Source organism: Rattus rattus, chromosome 3, assembly GCF_011064425.1.
Source record: "Rattus rattus isolate New Zealand chromosome 3, Rrattus_CSIRO_v1, whole genome shotgun sequence".
Taxonomy (NCBI): Eukaryota; Metazoa; Chordata; class Mammalia; order Rodentia; family Muridae; genus Rattus; species Rattus rattus.
In genome coordinates, this window is record NC_046156.1 from 137,801,198 (window position 1) to 137,821,669 (window position 20,472).

Below are 20,472 nucleotides of genomic sequence, written 5' to 3' on the forward strand. Positions count from 1 at the left end.
AGGTGACTCCAGGTTGTCATGTGGATAGAAAATTAGTGCACACAACAGATATTCTAGAAAAATAATCTTCACACGTGTACAGACTCAGAAGCTTAATGCGTTTATTCATGAAAAAGTATTTACTTTGAAATATTTATATAGAAAATTATTTGATTACATTCTCTAGAAAACTGAAAAACATGAGCATAAAACAGCAAGACCACAAGGAAAAATGAAATTAAAAAAGAAGCATTGAAAATAAATCTTAGAAGCCAAAATGACAAGCAAGATCTGAGAAAAAGCAGTCCAGATTAAAAAAAGGAAGCAGAGTGCAGAGGAAGGGTTTCTTTATAGAGATGGAACAGCTCATACAGCAAATCATAGTACCAAGTTTGGTCATATGAATAAAATTGGTCTAAGCTTTTTTTATCTTTTGCAGTAGCCACTAAATGAACTAAAGACCTCAGGCGCTGAGTAAGTACTCCACCATGGAGCCATATACCTAGCCCAAACTTCTACCATTCACAAAGGAACAAGATGTCCTTGAATATAAGACCACAGTGGAAGTGAATAGTTGTATATAAAAATTATAATACCAAATTTTAACTTAACTTATTTATATATTAGGAGTAAATATTACATTTTGCCTTGTCACATGAGACAATATAACTTAACTATGTAAAAATAATAGTTTTTTTTCTAACTTAAGTGGTAAACCAGAAAGTTGATTCCTACATAATGAAAAGAAAGGATATCTTTTAAGGATGATATCTCCTAGCATTGGAGTTTCAAAGTTCTCTCCAAAGGTGATAAAGTACAGCCCACCACAGCTTGGCTGTGTCACACACAAGATGCTTAAAATTTCTAACAACAGGTATTTCCTACCCCCACAGGTTATTGACTATAATTAGACTGTAAGACCCTGAGCTGAAGATACCACATGCCCTGAAAACAAGACATGAAGAAATCAACCTGGAACTAGAAGCATTATCCCTGATTGCTAGGCCCCATAGTGTCCAAAGGTACTATGCAGGCTTCTTGGAGACAACATTCTTAATCATCTGAAGGCCCTACATGCAACACGACTCTCTAGTCTTTATGTCTGTTAAGAGGTATCCAAGTAATCTGTAATTGGACTTGAGACTCAATCCATAGAAGAAAAGCTACATCTGACCCACTATAAACCCATGACTGTGAAGGTTGTATGTAGGAGTTAGGAAACTATTGTGACTTGTAGTGGTTGTTATTTTATTTACTACATTTTTTTTATAATATGGACTGAGTAGTCTAACAGTTGCTAAGGATCTGGTAACTGTTCAGTGTATCACAAAGCTGTATATCTTAGCAATGCAAATCTGGTATTGAAGATCTGAAGGATTCCTTACACTGGTCTTCAGTTCACATTGGAAAGCAAGCAGCAACAGTGGAAATAACAGAGTAGCTGCTGAGATTAGCAAGGGATAAAAGTAATAAAGCAGCCCACCGCTATTATTCGTCTAAACGAACATGCCGTAGATTGCCTTATAAATTATTAATGTATGCCCATAGATTAGTGCTGTTCTCTGCTTCAGTTAAAGAAACATTGGTCAGCAGTTACTGCAAAATCTTACAACTAATCAAAATGCTAAAAAATAAGGGACTGCCCAACCTTAAGCCATTTAGATCATAACTATCAAAGAACAGAGTGTGGAAAGAATTTTAGAGATGGAAAAGAAAGAGGAGTATCGAAGGATGCTGCCATTTGGGTAACCCATGTACTTATAAAACAGACCTGCACAAGATTGGACCCATCAAAATTTCCTCAAGAATTTAGAAACAGTTTCTAGACTATTTTTCTTCTTTGGGGATTTATATGCAGTTATTGCTTGCTAGCAGGAAGCAGCACATGTGGGCCCAAACCTCTCTGAGAAGCTGCAGGCAATTAACTGGGTATTGGGGAAAAGACATAATATTCTATGATGTAGCCATTATTATGTTGTTCATGGTTTTATAAATATCCACTTACCCATTCTCATGCAAGCAGCCCTAATCAAAACCCCTGTTGTCCTTTGATGATCTCCCCAAAATAAAGGACAATCTCTTTTCCCATAATATCTTGCCCATGCAGATGAAGTCAATGGACCAAGCCCTCTGAAGCCATGAGCCAAAGTAAATTATGACTCTATTTCATAGTTTCCATCAGATATTTTGGTCACAGTAACAGATCCCACTGGTACTTTTTGTTTTACTACAAAATCCCATTAGCCAAATTGTGATAAAATCTTTTGAGTTTGCAACCTACCAGGTATGATACTGGGAAAGAAACTTAACTTTCTTTAGTAAGTTATCTCACTTGTTAACAGGAATACTGACACCACTCTTGCAGTGTGCCCATGCAGATATATTGCCATTTCACAAAGTACAGTTGCTGTTTTCTATTTTGTCAACTTCGTCACAAGCTTCCTGACTTCAGTATTGCTGATCACCTTTTACACCTTATACAATTCTCTCCAAGTTACGTCTTCCTTAACAATTTCTTTAAGTTCATTCCTGTTAGTGCTCACTCATCCCAAAGCCAAAGCCATTTCCTTTTTTTACCCCCCAGGAACAACCTACTTCAAAGAAATGTTTTCTTGTGGTCTTTATACCCCAACAAATATAATGACCTAAGGAAACAATCATGCTTTATTTTCTCTCACCTTTCTGCAGATTGAGCAAACTCAACAGAGATATTCTGCTGTGGGGGTTGGGGGGCAGGGTGACTAAAGCCATTAAAAGTTTTCTTGGGTGCTGAGATAGTCTGGCAATCTGTATGAAGTATCATGTGAGTTCTCCAATAGAATAGCCAAGTTTATATATATCCAAGTAGGTATCCCTAAACTACAAGATTGGAAGCTGACAATTTAACTCTTGTAGTCACTAGGTAAGATTATTCCATCCACTATGCTCTTTTGCTTACACAGTCCCAAAGGGACTCAAAGGGAACATAACCTCTATTTCTAAGAATGAGGAACCAGGCATGACAAAGGAATTATGGGCATTTTTATCCATTCTAATGGTTTAACAAAACACCACAGAAAATACCTACTACTATAATGGCATACTGACCTTGGCAAAGGCTTTGGCCATGGTGACCCAGAGGTGTATACTGGGTTCCTCCATAAACTGTGTTTCAGATTTATCAGACATACTTTGACTTCATTTTCCAAGACAACTATGTTATTTATAAAGAAAAGTGGGCCTTTAATTTGCTCTTAGAGAAACAAGTAATTAGGATTTAAAACAAGAGATGAGATACCAACTACCACCTTGCTGCTGATAAAAAGCAAAGGGTAATGGGTAGGGCAGGGGTGGATGACAAAAAATACAAAAATTAACACCAAACACATATCCAGCTCATTACTGGGAGGAAATGGAGTGGGTAGGGCAGGGGTGGATGACAAAAAATACAAAAATTAACAGCAAACACATATCCAGCTCATTACTGGGAGGAAATGAAGCAGCTGGCACTGAATTGCTATAACATCTGTTCTGTCACGCATTTCACTCACCTTAAGATGGCAGCTTTTCAAGCTGTTGCAGAACCAGGGGCAGGAAGCAAGTCACAGGGCAGTGAAGTCTGCTGAGGGTTTGTCTAGCTGTAGGTCAAAGTACTTCTCAAGAAACAGGAAGAACAGCCTGACTAGACCACTTTACATAAATGACAGCAATTAGATACTTGTAAGTACTATCAGACTTAGATAAAAGCCATTGGTTGATCTTTATTGTTCATTCAAAAATGTGTGTAGAGAAGATTCTGATATGGGGAAATATAATGTTGCTTGCCATTTCTACGTCTAAGCATGAAGAAAGGTAGCAGTGGGGAAGTGCATCAATAAAGGGTAATTGTTAAAAGTACAAGACCACATATTACCTGAACCAGCAGCACCACACTGACCTCTCTGCTTTCCTTCTGTAAAATAAATTCTCATGCCAAGAGGCCACATTAAAAAAAAAAAAAAAAAGCTTTCCTCCACTAAGCCTGAGTTCAGTTCCCAAGACACGGTGAGAGATCACCAATTCTGATAAGCTGTCCTCTGACTTCTGCATGTGCATCTTGTTCTCATACAACCTGACACACACCCAAACGAAACATATAATTTTCAAAGCTTAAACATCTGGTTTCTTGCTAGTTGGATTAAAAACAAAAACACATAGTATAAACATAAACATCTAAATGGCCACTCTATATTCTTTAACTCTATTCCCAAGGGGGTACCTGAAACCAACATTTACATTCACCTTTTAGCAAAAACACAAGAGGGCTCTGGGAGACATGTGAGTTGGCCAAAGTATTCATAGTTATAATTGCTCATCACAGAAATTGGCTAAAAACATGACTCAGAATGAATACAGAGAAGCCTGAAAGATACGCTATCAAAGAACACGATATCTGTCAAGAACACAAAGCAATCACCACTGTCAGTTTTGTTATAGAGAGGAAGGAGCATATTTGGTGGAGGAACTGCATGTTATGGAGGAAGGGAGTACTTCTGTGGGCCCATGCTGAGGCATCCCTTCCCCCCCTGAGGTACCAGCCACAGGGACAGTATAGTACAGAACAGTTTACTCATATCATGGGGTTGGGGTAGAGAGAGGTGGAGAAGGGAATGAAGGGGAGAGTGGTAGAGAAGTAGCAGCCAGCCATGAACAGAGAGAGATGGGGGAGGGGAATAGGGAGAGAGGGAGACCAGGAGGAAGAGGAGAGAGCAAGAGAATGAGGAAGGGGCAAGCAGTCCCCTTTTTAGTGAGTCAGGCACACCTGGCTGTTGCCAGGTAACTGTGGGACAGAGCCTAGATGAAATGCCAACAGTCAGTAATCATAGTTTTTAGTGGTATCCTCTAAAGAGGTATGTTAAAGTCAACATTAAGGGTGATATTCTATTATAATAGAAAATGTAATCAAATCTCAATAGCTCCCTCTGCTGTCCATTTCTATAACTCTTTATCTTTTTAATTCTGAATAACAGATTAAGACGATTTATAAAGACTTAATGCAATACCTGACACTTTATCTGAAACTTAAATGCCTGCTCCTGCATCATTTATTCAGCTTTTTTTCCTGTATGTAGAGTACAAATAAAAGAGTTCTCTTCCTGAAGAGAACCTAAGCATAGATTAAATAATGCTTAACTTCCAAATTTCAGTTAAACAAATTCAGTCATAAGAATGTTGAAAGGTTGGGGTGTACATTTGGATACAGAGAAAAAACAAACAGTAGACAGATTAGGAAAAACAAAAGTTCTCAGAATAGCCAGGGCTATCTCAGATCTTCAAGATGTATTCTCATTTAATTCACTTGTCAATTTTATGGTTGTTCTTTATTCTAGAATATACATCTGTCAATAACTGTAAATCAGCCTTGATTATAGATTATAGATAGTGGGAACTAGAAAGTTTAGGCTTACAGCACCACTGTAGTCACTAGGAAATAATTAGGGGTGCGGCAAAGTCTGTTCATGACTGTTGTCATTCTTGAGGTAAAATTGCCAATCTAGTATTCCTTAACCTCAGAGTATCAGATTATACAAAACTGTTCCCTTTGCTAAATGTAGTTCCTGACATGACTCTTGCCTGAACATCTTTATCTATGAAATCCTAAGCTCAGAAAAGGATTTTTACTTTTGACCTTTGTATAGTCATTTAGGTTTCTTATCAAAAAAAAAAAAAAAAAAGACCAAATAAGACTAAAATAACATCTTTATTTCCCTCACAAACATTCCTCTCACTATATAAATCAAGACCAGCACGTACGCACTTGTAAGTCCCAGCTATTTTAAGAAATTGAGCCAGAAAGATCATTTGAGCTCAAGAGATCAAGGACAATCTGGTAACATAGTAAGCCATTTCAAAACATGCAAAGCCAAAGTAATTTTGCTTGTTAAAAATATTAAATAATGTCAAAATGATGGGTGGTGAGATGATCAGAAGGGAAAGGAAAATCCAGCAATAAAAGCCAGCTCAGTGAAAAGTGCACCTGATGACTTCGTGTAACAAGGTCAGGGAGAGATGTTCCTGGTAAACCGGCCAGAGGTCCTGTGTATGCTGGAGTTGACATAGAAATGCCTAGAACAAACCACAATCCATCTACACTGAGCAGCATGGATACCATAGCTCATCAGTGGACACTAAGAGATGCTCTCAAAAAAAGTTCCTGTGCCAAAGGACACTGAGATGTTTCACCTGCCTTCTTTTACTTAACAAAAAATACTGTTAACAGATTGAATGCTGTAGACACACCAGAACATTCTACTGCTCAGTTTTAATATTTATTCTAATTTATACAGTGTCAGTTCCTAAGCCACACCAAAACATCCTTTAGTTTTCTCAATGTGCAGGAAAGTCTTGAGACAGAACTTGAGCAGAGGTGCTGGATGCCGACCAGCCTATTTAAGAATATTCAACTTTACATCACCATAAAAGTATTTAAATACAACTTTGACATACTGACATTACTATTAGCAAATTATATAGCAAGTCAACTAAGAGCAGAGTCTAAGACAGTAACACGAACAGCAAAATTATTCAGAAACCAGTGGAAGGAAGACTGTGCTGAACTGGACTAATATGACCGCTTAGACATTTGTCTTTTGAAACCTTAATCACCATAATGCTATCCAATATAACTTTTGTAAAAATCCTTTTAAATTTTGATTACTGTTTGCTATTCTTGGTTGTCAGCTCAACTGCACCTAGAACTAATTAAAACCAAAATGACTAGATACACAAGTGAGTGAATGTTATTAATCAAATGTTATTAATGACTAGATACACAAGTGAGTGAATGTTATTAATCAAATCAATGTAGATCCCCTTCTAACCCAGATCAGTCGAGGTGTGAAGAACCCCCTTTAATGTGGCCCATACCTTCTGCTGACAACCTATTTAAAGGTCATGAAAGGAAGCTTTGCTTTGTTCTTTGCCTGTCTACTCTTATTCTCACTAGCAAGCTTATTCCTTCACTGGCATTAAACCCTACATCTTCAAGACTCTACCTGAGAGATGCAGCCTTGTGGACAATTACTGGACTCTTGGACCTCCCATTGGTAGACAGCCATTGTTGGACTAGCTGACCCACATCCTATAAACCATTCTAATAAACTAGCTAGATAAGATACAAACAGATAATAGATATAGCTCTATTATATATATGTAATTATATATATATTATATATTATATATGTAATTATATATGTATTATATTATTATATATATGCAGAGAAGGAAACATCTTTGAACATATAAGTTCCGTTCTACTAGAGAATCCTAATACAATTGTCTGAACAATCGGCACTGATCAAAATTAGTTTATTTCTACATTATTTATCCCACCTGTTTTTATTTCCTGACCCGAGAAATAGTGCCTGGGAAACAAAAGGGCACTAAATTTAAAAAAAACAAAAAAACAAAAACAAAAAAACAACTTAGCTAAAAAACAGAGGCTACATAATTTCATTGCACATATTTAACCAGTAACTCCCTATTAGTAAAAGGAAATAGGTTGCTATGTAAGTTCTGAGAAAGGACAGACAATGGTTAAGCAGTCCCTAAAACCTGACATTCCTTGGCGTTAGGCACTGAAACTGATGCGAGATCCATTGCTTCTCTCCAACTTTTCATCTGAAAGGTGTTACTCAACACACCTGAAACCAGGATGGAAGGACCACCAGCATGGTGAACTTTCTAAGCGGCTTAAGTACTTTTCATTTTTTTTTTAATTTGAAAAAGCATAAGTTTATGACTACACATGTAAATAGGCAGTCACATACAAAGGAAGTCAACTTACTATGAAGAAAAAAAATAACCTTCCAAACTTTAGTAAATGTAATTTAGGTTACAACTTAACAGACAATTTAAAGGAAGTATGATTGTTGAGAAATGAATTATTAAGAGTGATACACACAAATCTTAAACTGCTTAAAAATACACTTTAATTGCACTGGCTAACATCAGTTCATTGTTTTCCTTTGAGTAAAGAATGTGTCTTTCCTCTGTAACCTCCAGTATATCATAGAAGAGTTCTCAGTGAAGTAAGAACTGAACAATTAGTTGCAAACAATTAAGTGCAAGCTTCTCCATTTTTACAATTTTCCCACAAATTTTTACAGTTTCAAATCTACTGGGACAGCTAACTTTTATCAGGTATATCCAAAGTAGCCAAATTACTTTATAAACAATTCTGTCATACTTGATCAATTTGTATACTTACAACTTCTAATAGCAACAAACACAATGGGAGTAAAGAGCTTTTTACAAAAGCACAAATGACTTTTTCTAAGGAAAGAAAATGCTTTGAGTATCTGCAGGGGATGACACAGGACTTCTCTGGATGCTCAAGTTCAGTATTAAATCACTGCAAGGATCTTCAAGCACACTTCCAACTACCTCTAGCTTCCTGTAACACCTGACACGATACAAATACTGGTAAGCAGCTATCCTGTAATTTGGGGAAAGCAAGGAATATACAGGTTCTACATATTATTCTGAATAATTTCTCATCCATAGTTGGTCCTCATGGACACCACATACATAGAATATGGACACCAACTATACAATCCCAGGTCAAAGCACTTCCTGGCCAACACAAAACAAATTAACCCAATGAGTCCCAAGTAAAAGCGTACTTGTTGGAGCTAGTATGTCTAATAATGCTACTCAAAAATTTTATAATTAAGTATAAACAAGTATTTTCCTTAGTACTAGAATAAGGTGACATTTCACTATGAGTACACCAAATGCCTCATCATCTGAAACTGCACGATTCCTCTGGTGACAAATGACATAATACAGGCACCACTTATTTCAGCTCTGAAATGTGACTGGTCACAGAGGAGTTTACAGTTTGCCTACATATTTAAATGACAGCATCAGGGGGCATTTGTAGTAAGGAAAAGACAAGTTTCTGCTCTCCTTTCTGGGAATTCTTCAGTTGCTGATGGGCTTCTTTTAACCATATGCCTCTATATTTACTCCATATTTACAAAAGTTGGTTTGGTCTTTCCTTTTAAAGTCAGTTCAAGCAAAACAAACTACTGATACACTTGTCTTAGAAAAGTCATTGGTAACAGTTAGTAAATGTTAAGACAAAGATATCTGCCTTTGATTCTACATCAGTTCTCACTCTCATATACCACCCTTTTCATCTTTATGTCTAGAAGCCTGACTACTCTGCACCTAGGACTGGGATGTTGGGTGGGGTGTAAAGGCTATGTGGCCAAATACAATCTCTGCATGTGAGTGGATATAAGGTTATGTGGCCATAACATACAATCTGGCCAGGCAGGCCCACGCACTAAAAAGAAAATATAGCAAACAGGAACATAATTAACAAAGCTTTGTAATACTACAGTGATTGTTCTCATGTTCTCAATAAAACAGCAAGAAAGTAGTCTACTTCAAGTTGTACTCATGCAGTAAAGATTATCCTAAAATAACTTCTAAAGATACAACAGACCCTAAAATCTTCATAAATAGAAAAGGATAGTTCATATTTGAGGACTTAAAGTAAGCTCAAGGATACAAACTCATGGTGGTATTATCTCATTTAACCGTTTTGAAATCTTATCATCATTTTACTATTTGTTCTCTTAAGGCACCAGAAAATACAGACTAACTTGGGTAATTATCACCTCTGAAGCTCAATTCCCATCCAGTACATTAAAAATCTGCTTAGAATGTTCAAAAGAAGTTTATCAACATTATGTTAAGCAAAATAAGCCAGACACAGAAAAGTAAAAAACTGCATGGTCTCACATGACCTAAGAGCACAGGAGAGTAGCTATCAGAACCTAAGAAGAGTGAGGGAGAGAGGTGGTCAGTAGGAACAGCATCCATTTCCTTATCTCCTCTTTTCATTCCATCTGAGCCTCAGTCTACCAGGTGATGCTCCTCCCACATTCAGGGTTAGTCATGCCCATCACTGAATCTACCCTGGAAAAGCCTTCTCTCAAAGAAGCACCCCAGAGGTGTGCTTCTCAGTTTAAGCAAGCTGATTCAGTCACCATATCCTTGTCTCAGAAGGGAGAGGAAAGTTTAGGTAGGTCAGCAATAGAGTACTTGAATAGAATATACCAGACTACATTTAACCTCAGGTATTGCAGTACACAAAAATAACTTTATATCTGACAAATACCACCACAGACAAATGCTAAGTGTAATATCAACAGTCATGTTACTGTATCCATTCTTCATGTGACAGAAAAAAGGAGGACTACATGTTATAACCCAAACAAAGGAGAATTACCAGCCAGATTTCAAAACAGGAACATTCTACACTCTATCATCATCAAACAGAAGCCCCAAAAACCATTTCAACCAAGGAGACATGAAAGCTAGAAGTGCCACGGTATTCTTGATGAGAGCCTGACAAAGGAACATTAGATAAAAACTAAAAAATTAATATATACAGTTTACCATTGAAGAATCCATACACATAAATTTCTAGGTTATCAGGCACAGTGGGAGATGGGTACAAAACAAATAAGATCACTGGCTTATCTGTCTTTTCAGATTTTCTGCAAAACTGATTAATTTCTAAGTTATTAATAACTATGAGAGATGGAACTTTGGCTACTGTCTTTCCAGATTTTCTCTAAACAGTTCTAATCTGATTTATGAAGAACAGAAAGATATTGTAAAATGGCAGAAGGCAAAAAATTTGGATGTCTTTGGGACAGATGTTCACTACATTGAATACAACACAAAAATTATATATGTAGTCAAACTACTTTCAAAGAGAAAACATTTGACACTGCTAGTCACTATAGTCTATAGAGTATTAACTAAATTAACCAGGTTACAAAATCTCAGAAATGCACTCTCTTGGCTGTGTTCTATTTGATGGCTAACAACAGAGACAGGCTCAGTTCCACCCTATCAGTGGGATGTAATTCAAATGTCTTATTTCTATACCACCTAGATGCAATTCTAAATTCTATTCTGAATCTCAAAATGTACAGTATGTTAAAAATCAAAGTTTAATATATGGAATCTTCAAATATATGTTCTTTGGAGGACAAAGTAAGATGACAATAACAGGTTTTCATGAAAATAATTTTTCACTAACATTTAGCTCCAATATTATTACATAGATAACTAAAATTAAATTTATTCTGGTTTGGTATACTACTTACGAATAAGTTGTACTTAACCTACCACCACTATGAATAGGTACACAAGAATTCTGTTTATCATTTTAGCAGGAAGAAAAATCTGAGATTCCATACTTAGTTAGGCACTAATGTAAGTATAAAGCAAAGATAGCCACCTGGAAGCATTAGCTTCTAACTGTAACAATATCTTAGTTCCTAGAACAGAATCACAAAATCAAGAAGCAAGAAGCAAGATCAGTGAAGAGTAATCAGGTTCCAACTATAGGTGAATAATGACTGTTCTCAATTCTATGTACACTGAAAACAAACATTCTCTTGGGGAGATTATCAAAAAGTGCCTGATGCTACTGCAGCTGCCATGGGCGTCTGACATAAGAGTGATTTTTGTATTCACACAAATAGTTTTGAGAACACAAAATTAAGTTTTTAGTTTTCTCATCTGAACAAATGCTTTAGAGAGAGCTAAGTTAATGATCAACATACCATCCAGAATTACCATGACCCTATCATATAATTCCATAAATTCTAAAAAAATAATATATAAAATTTGTTAGAAAAACATTCCTTGGAGTCAAAAGATAGGTTCTAGGCAGCTGGAACCACTACTTCCGCCTACTACATTAAAAAAAATAATAATAATAATAAAATAAAAAGGCTTCTCTGTCTTAAGTATTAAGAACATGTAAGTAAACAGGCTGATGAGACAAGGAATCCTTTCCTCCCTGTCTTTAATTCACATAATTTAAATAGCTGACTAAAATGAGAAAGTTACATGCATTTGTCAATCAGGAAAATAGGTAATAGGCAAAAGTTATTTTCTGGCAGGCAGCATATATTTATAAAGATAGCTAAAAAGGAAAGAACACAAATTAGAGTGAACAATTTTTATTGAAACCCTCAGAGATTAAAGAGGACCAAATGATGAGTTCGGTACCATAACAAAAAAATCTCACCTACTGTACCATCATTCACAGGAATGAACAAACCCAAACACGATAAAATTTAAATTCTCATGTAACTGCTACACGTGAATGTAAATGAACTAATTATATTATCATACCCTTCCTTTAATCATAAGAAAAAGGGAATTTACATGGCATAACAAAAAATACACAAAATTTAATGAAAACACAATTCTCTTAAAATCTCACAAACTTACTTTAAAGGATGCAGAACGCACTTGAAATGATTGACTTAAGCTGATTAAGTTTTTTTTTTTTTTGTTTTTGTTTTTTTTACTGCAAACTGTTTAAACATCAGCTTAACCCCACATGCATGGTACTCAAAAAATAACACAGCTTTTCAATTAGAAAGATCACAGGTTAAAATAAGGAATTAAGCACTAAAAGGTTGAGTTTTTTGTTGATTTTTTTTAAAGGAAGTTTCAAGTACCAATATGTATAGTGAAAGAATACTAATTTTGGTTACTTTCCCCCTTACTGTTAAATATACAAACTATAATACCATTAAAAATAAAATACCCACATAAAATAACTTTAGTAAGAATCATTCAAATGACAAATTGGAAAAACACTGAGCAAGAAATCACAGGACCAATAATGTCTTAATTTAATATTATTCAAACATTTTATTATATATATACTCTTGTAGAGCTCAGAGTCTCTCCCTTTTGGTCCCCGCAGTTAAGAAACATTCTGTTGGTTGTACTTTAGAGACAACCTCTAATGATTTCATTTAATGGAAAATAATCTTACAATATACTGACTGACCAAGAAGGAAGAGAAAGTTGGTGCTTTGGGGAATACTTAAAGTGAGAAAAACAAAATTACCAAGTGGAAGCTTTTGTCCAAAGGAATGCTGCACCCATTTCACATAAGATTAGAAATTCAGGTTAAAGGCACTGGGATGTTCTCCTCACCACGAATAGACTCTCAGCTGAGATTCACTGGCCCTGTCTGAGTCTACTGCAATCAGCCTGCTCATTGGGTATTTCAATGACATTTCTTACATAAAACCTAATGTAAATTAAACAAGACTGAATTAGTTTATAATGTAACTAGTTTTATAAAAATATCCAGAGTTGCTAATAAAGCACCAAGAAAAAGAGAACCTCAGTGGGAGGACTCAGCTCCTTCCTACAAGGTCACCCTTTTACAGTTTTCTCTAGTAGGAGTTCCAGAATGACATGTGTCATCTTTAAAATGTCCTACTTATACAATCTTAAGGATATAGAACATTGCTGTGCTGACTATACCCAAATGCCAACTTTCATTATAAATAGATACGAGACATATTACAAGATTTCATGGCTTAGTCTCAAAAAGGTAAAATAGGTGCAATCTTCCTTTAAGAAAGTTTTCATTCTGTAATATACCATTAATATTTTTGTGTTCCCTTCAGTAAACACTGACATAACTACACTGGGACTAACAAGTAATTGTGAAGTAGCTATGGTCATCTACAAATACTGTATTTTAATAAAAAAATACAATATTTGTACATTCTAAGACATTGTATAAAAATTATATAAATCAAAGTTTCAAAGAAATATCAGTCACGAGGCTTTTGAATTGAAGTGAGCAAAGACAAGAGCAAATGATAATATCTCTAAACACGATGTAAACATAAATGAACTAATGCAGATCATAAGGACATTCAAATCTACTGTATTGCTATTTTCACCCTTAACATATCATTCTACATAGCTTTCTCCTTTCAAAACAGTATTATAAGGGGAAGGACATTATTTTCATAACCTTATGCCATCAAATCAAATACAGATGCACAACACATTCAATTATACAAAATCAATTTGTTTCAAGATACAAAATTAATATTGATATGTAATTAATGAAAAAAATAGGATGTTAAAAAGATTATCTATAAGAATACCCAGATATATACTGTATTCCCATGTATATAGATCTCATCAATAAAACGTCAACACATTCACTTAGATACTGATTTAATTCATGGATCAAGGCCATATTTTCAAAGTATTTTAAGGATGCCAGTACACTGCAAAAGCTGGAGAAGAGTTGAGAAACAGTATATGCTTACTAAACAAGAACTATCTTTATTTATCTAGTGAATACCTAGAGTAATAAATTTTTACTTCATGATAGCAATCAGGCTCGCAAACACCCAGAAATAGAATTTAAGGGTTTTAAATGTAGTTATAAAGGTCATAAAAAGTCTGATTAGACTGAGGTACATTTACTCAAAATGTTGAGATTCATTAAGTGGTAGAAACAAAATAATCCCTCAAACCAACCCATATTCTCAGTGTACATATAATTGGAAAGGAGGGGGTGCATTAATTGGTGAGATTCACCAAGCTGCATATCAATATTTTGTTACATCAAGTAGTTTGAAGACAAGGGAAATGTTCTAATATATAATTTTAGATTATGTATTGTTTGGCTAAAATAGAGCATAAGGTTGCTTTGCCATATTAAAAGTTTGCTACAATAATTTTTCACATAAACATTCAGACTTGAACTCCAGGACTAAATATGGCATGATTATTTTGTTTTTAATCTGTCAAATAGCTAAAAATTGACAATTTAAAAACTACAACAATGAAAAGATTGAAGCAGTGAGACTCTTACATCATTGAACCACTTCTAATGGTTAACTGTTAGTACTTAACAAATTCAAAGAGTTAATGAATCCTTGCAATTCATTCAGTCTTCTGTGCCTTAGCTAGGATGCATAATTACAAAAGACAGCAGGTACTGGTAAAAGCTTCAGGACACAAAGTGCTTGATGAAGTTACAGTTCTCAAGTGTGTTTGGTGAGAGAATAAGGGCAGATGCGCTGATGAAAACCATTACAAGAAGAGTCAATTTTGTGTTAAAAGGGTTCAAAGATGTCACCTTAAGCAGAAAACAAAAAGCTTTAATAACGTCTTCTTTGACTTATTAGGCATTTCCAGAGTCTACATCATTAGTGTTGTCATTTTAATAGGACGTCTCCACACGGTGGTTATTGCTTGTTTCTATTTCTCTCCTGAAAAAAAAAATATAAATATTATAACAAAATACAATCAATATGTAGTGATTTTAACTAAGGCGCACATAATGTAAATCATCTCTAGATACAGCTCTTCAAATACTAATTATTATCTCGCTATATATATCTATATCTATATCTAACTCTTAAATTACTTCATAAACAAAGGCCTATTTCAAGATACACTATCTTCTTTATTTACATCCTACACGATTTAAGGTGAGAACATTATGTATTTGGTATTTTGTTTGTTTTTTGTTTTGTTTTTGAGTCCCTGCAGTGAAGATTAGATGTGTGGTGTACCAAATCATTAAATTAAATTGCATTAAATTAAAGGTATATTAAGTCAGTATTTATTCAAGAGTTCAGTACTAATTTGAAATGACTTTGATTAAAAAGTCTTCTACTTATTCTCACATTCAGTATATCATAACTTTTCACATTAAGAATAAAAGAGGCCTAAAGACTGTCTCTCAAGAAGTTCTTTGCCATATTAGGGGAAAAGAGGAACAGGGAATAAGGAGAATAGAAAGTAGAGGGGTAAACTACCTAAAGCTACTTTAAACAGAAAGGTATGAAAAGTAATCAATTAGGAATAACTTTTGTTTATAAATTGGATGTTTCAGTTTGAACTGTAATCAACTTTTATAGAAAGAATGCATCTCTTTATAAAGCAGAATTTTCAGTTGAAAGGACAGAAAAGGAGATAGCAAGGAAAACTATAGAAGGAAAAAAAAGGAAACTCATTTAGTCTAAGATATAAGAGTAAAACATTTTAGAAAATAAGTATAAAAATAAATTATTTATATTTTTATAACACGAGTCAATAGAAATGTATACTGATCCAGAAATATTAAAACTAAGAATTCTTTAAATCTTGCATTATATGTTTATGAGAAATAAATCCAAAGGACAAGGACAAAGAAAAGTTAAAATAACAAACAACACAATAAATGTAAGACAAAATGGCTAACAGTCAGAGATGAAAGCTAGTGCTACAGACAGACATGGTCGTTTAAAAAAGTATAAGTGGTACACTCAAGTTTTTAAAAGCAATTTTATACTAAGTAAACTTATAAGAAATAGCTAACAGTCATAATAGGAAAATGTAGCATGCTTTCCTTAGTAAAACAGATAAGCACATCAAACAAACATAAAAAGCACAGAAAACTGATATTAGGGTAGATAATCACACAGGAACCCAGAATACAAGTCTCATAACGACAGTCCAGGGTTGCAAGACTTTTAAAACAATCTCTGTGTGTGTGTGTGTGTGTGTGTGTGTGTGTGTGCGCGCGTGTGTGTGTGTGTGTTACAGAATAAGGAAGGGAGTCTCTCCCAAAAACAGTGTACAGAATAAAGGAAGACATCTGACATGGACTTCTGGCATCCACATGCACAGGCAAGTGTATGCACATGCAAACACAACTAATGCATGAATCTGGCAATATCAGTGAATAAAAAAACATAAGCTAACAGTAAGCAATTAAAATAAACTGGGGGCTGGAGAGATGGCTCAGCGGTTAAGAGCACTGACTGCTCTTCCTGAGGTCCTGAGTTCAATTCCCAGCAACCACATGGTGGTTCACAACCATCTGTAATGGGATCCGATGCTCTCTTCTGGTGTATCTGAAGACAGCTACAGTGTACTCATATAAATAAAATAAATCAAAAATAAATAAATAAATAAATAAACTGAACATTTAAACCCCACATGCAAAAATACTTACAAATGAATTTAACAAGACAATGAAAACTAGAATACTCTCCTAATAGGACACAGATACTGTGTTCTCTACACAGTAAAGATATATTTAGCAGCTACTGGTAACCTTTCATTCAATATTTACCTGACGAATAAACATGGCAAATACATGTTTAAGAACATCAAACATTCAAATATGCAAGGTGAAGTGAGTTGACTCAAATATACTGTGTTAGTAGAATTCTCAAAAGCAATCAACAAATGTTCAAATGTGTAAGAGAATAGACTGGAAATTTCTCTTAGTAAATTGAAATTTTCCTGCCAGGACCCAGTAAGTCAATTTCAATCAGAAATTAAATAATACAGTAAGTAAAATTTGGTGGGGACTTTTTTTTCCTCTCTGAGCATCTAGTAAATAATACTTATACATTATTACATATATTATTATACAGGATAATTATAGTATACTATTAACATATAATAATATTGCTATAGACATTAAAAGGGGAATTTTACTTATACTAGTAAAATGGAAAAAACACTAAATGAAAGAATATTAAAATATCATTTTAGCAAGATTGTAGCCATTGGGTGTCCCTCTCTGATGCTAGGATTTCAGGTATGTGCCACTCCACTCCACTCCACTCCACACCCAGTTCTTTCATCCATTAGAGGCTACAGCTAGACAATGGAGGATACAAGGCCAATCTGGACTACAAAACAAGTCTGAAGCTGGCATAAGCTTCACTTCAAGTCTCAAAAGTAAACACACACACACACACACACGCACACACACACACACGCACACACGCACACACACACTCAAAATGGCTAGTGTATTTCTAAAATGATACTTTAATATATCTTTATTACACTTTAACATAGCAAAATTTAATCCCTATGCTAAGATACTTTTTCAATGAAATTCTCTTAATTTGTTCTTTTTTAGTGTCTAATAAACCACAGGTTGTTCAAGGATGTCTGCTACTTGAACATTTTTACAAATGTATGGATACATTTTTCAAACTTCAATTTCTATACTCTTCCCAAATTTCATCTACTGTAGACTACTAGAGTACCTGGTTCTATTGTTCTAAACATCTCTCTCAACACATCACCCAAAATCTGAGAAACTTACCATGACTTTATACTTTTGAACAAAACTGTTATTCACAATTTTTTTTTTTTTACAAAAATTGGTGTTTTATTTGCATGTGGTCTGTGTACCACATGGATATCTGATAAACTCACAGAAGCTAGAAGAAGAGGATGTTGGACATCCTGGAACTGAAGTTGAAGATGGTTATGAACCACCATTTGGGTGTTGAGAATCTGAGTCCTCTGAAAGAGCACCCTGTGTTCTTATCCAGTGAACCATCTTTAGCCTCACATAGATAGATAGATAGATAGATAGATAGATAGATAGATAGACAGATAGATAGATAGATAGATAGACAGACAGATAGACAGACAGACAGACAGACTTTAATATTTCTTTCAGGTTACAAATCAAAATGAATATCTAATAATTATTTTAAAAATGTTCAGAAAAATCATAAATCAAATCAGGTACCATGATTTGATTTAACCATATGGTTCATTTGTGAAAAAGATTAAAAGCAATTATAACAAGTAGCTTTTTTTTTATAAAGTTTTACTTATTTATTATATATAAGTACACTGTACCTGTCTTCAGACACACCAGAAAAGGGCATCAGATCTCATTACAGATGGTTGTGAGCCACCATGTGGTTGCTAGGATTTGCCTCAGAACCACAGACAACTAATACACTAAGTACTGTATTTTGCTCTTAACCACTGAGCAAAGTAGCTTTAGAAATAGATTTCAGTGTTCTATATTAAAGAGTTCTGTGCTATTCATTTCTCCCTTAAGTGTGGACCAAACCCAATGACTACTCCTTTTAGTCAACAGAACAGAAAACAGAAATAGGGTGTCACTTCTACAAATATAAGCTACAGAAGCTTTAACTCTACATAGATATACACTGCTTCCTTATGTTGCTACTGTCTACCTAATTTTATTTGTTTGGGTTTGGTTTGATGGTTTTGTTTTATTTTTCTTTTTTGAAACCAGGTGTTGTGTATGCCAGACTGGCCTCAAAACATTAGATAGCCAAGGACAACCTTAAATTCATGATTATCCTACCTTTGCCTTATTGGATGCCTGTTGAATACTGGGATTACAGACCTATTACTAACTACTACACATTGTTTTATGAAGTGTTTCTTGAATGCTGGACTGGCACTCTACCAATAAACTGCTTCTTCAGCCTGGAAGCAAGTTCCTTATGGCCAGAAGGACACAAAATAAGACACTCAGTCCAGCATGCCTTAAACTAAATTCTACCAAAAATGGCATGATTCTGAAAGCAAATCTCTCATACCAAGTCTTCAGAGGATACTCGAGGCTCAGCACAGACTGCCACTTTGTAAGAGATTTTAAAACTAAAAATTCAGTCAGTCTGCTCTGATTTCTAAGAAAAAACCCTGCAAGATATGTTAAGCCACTGACTTTATTATGCTATAGGTAACCAGAGACAACTAATACACTAAATACTGTGAACCATCAGCACTGCAAGGGAAAAGAAAACTGCAGGCTTTCCCCTAGCTTTACCACTATCCATTTCTGAGGTAAAAATAGAAAGGAAATATTCCTCAGATGGGGAAGAAAAAAAAATACTACTCTAAAACCAAGAAGTTTGGTTTAGTACAAGGTCAATTTACCTGGAGAAATGAATCATACATAATTTGCTTTTCATGAAAATTTCATATTTTCTGGGCCAGGCAGTGATACCAGCACTTGGGAGGCAAAGGCAGGTAAATGTCTTGAGTTTCAGGCCAGCTTGGTCTACAGATTGAATTCCAGGAAAACCAGTGTGTGTGTGTGTGTGTGTGTGTGTGTGTGTGTGAGAGAGAGAGAGAGAGAGAGAGAGAGAGAGAGAGAGAGAGAGAGAGAGAGAGAGAGACAGAGACAGAGAGAGACAGAGGAGAGAGAGACAGAGAGAGACAGGAGGGAGGGGAGAAAAGGAAAAAAGAGGAGGGTAGGGAAGAGGATCAAGGGAGGTAGTTGGGAGGAAAAATGTTTTCTTTGATAAGTTAGGAAATCTATTATTTATAAAAATGAAAAGGACAAAGGCACATTCCTATAACCCTATGCATGGGAGGCAGAAGCCAAGTTACAAAGTCTAAAGTAACAAGAAACTTCAGAGTGAGCCACTGCCTTAAAAAACAAATAAATCCCACAATACATATGGTCCTCAATTTGCTGATAAAAACAATACACTTAGTAATTGAAATCTTCTTTGGTTTAATATGTATTCACAATTAAAGTAGGAAGGGAATATCTTCCCCAAGCCTTAGGACTAATCTGATGAGCTACAGAGGTCATTTGTTTCTAGAAAGCTCCTTTTTATGGAGCATTGAAATATAACACAGCCACCCCAAGCTGAAGAGGGTAGAAAAGAAAAGAGAAGAAAAGGAGAGAGATTAAAAAATGTCACAAAATGTTAATCAAAAGATACTCTGTCACAGCAACAGAAAACAAAAATAGGCCAGCTATTAAGACTAAAACCTGGAGGTGGAAAAATGGTTCAGGGGTAAGAACAGGAGCTCTTCTAAAAGACCTGGGTTCAAATTCCAGGTACCTACATGGTGGCTCTCAAA

The 20,472-nt window shown here is 35.1% G+C and overlaps 1 protein-coding gene across 2 annotated transcripts in view; it reads right to left on the minus strand.

Moving 5' to 3' along the window:
• Window positions 1–11,977: 11,977 nt before the first annotated feature.
• The window catches only part of Ythdf3 (YTH N6-methyladenosine RNA binding protein 3), a 34,018-nt gene continuing 25,523 nt past the window's right edge, over window positions 11,978–20,472 (minus strand). For both annotated transcript variants that reach the window (XM_032898616.1, XM_032898617.1), the window contains one exon: window positions 11,978–15,080. In XM_032898616.1, the coding sequence (XP_032754507.1) occupies window positions 15,057–15,080 (24 nt within the window). In that variant the 3' untranslated portion in view covers window positions 11,978–15,056. The remainder of the gene's footprint in view (window positions 15,081–20,472) is intronic.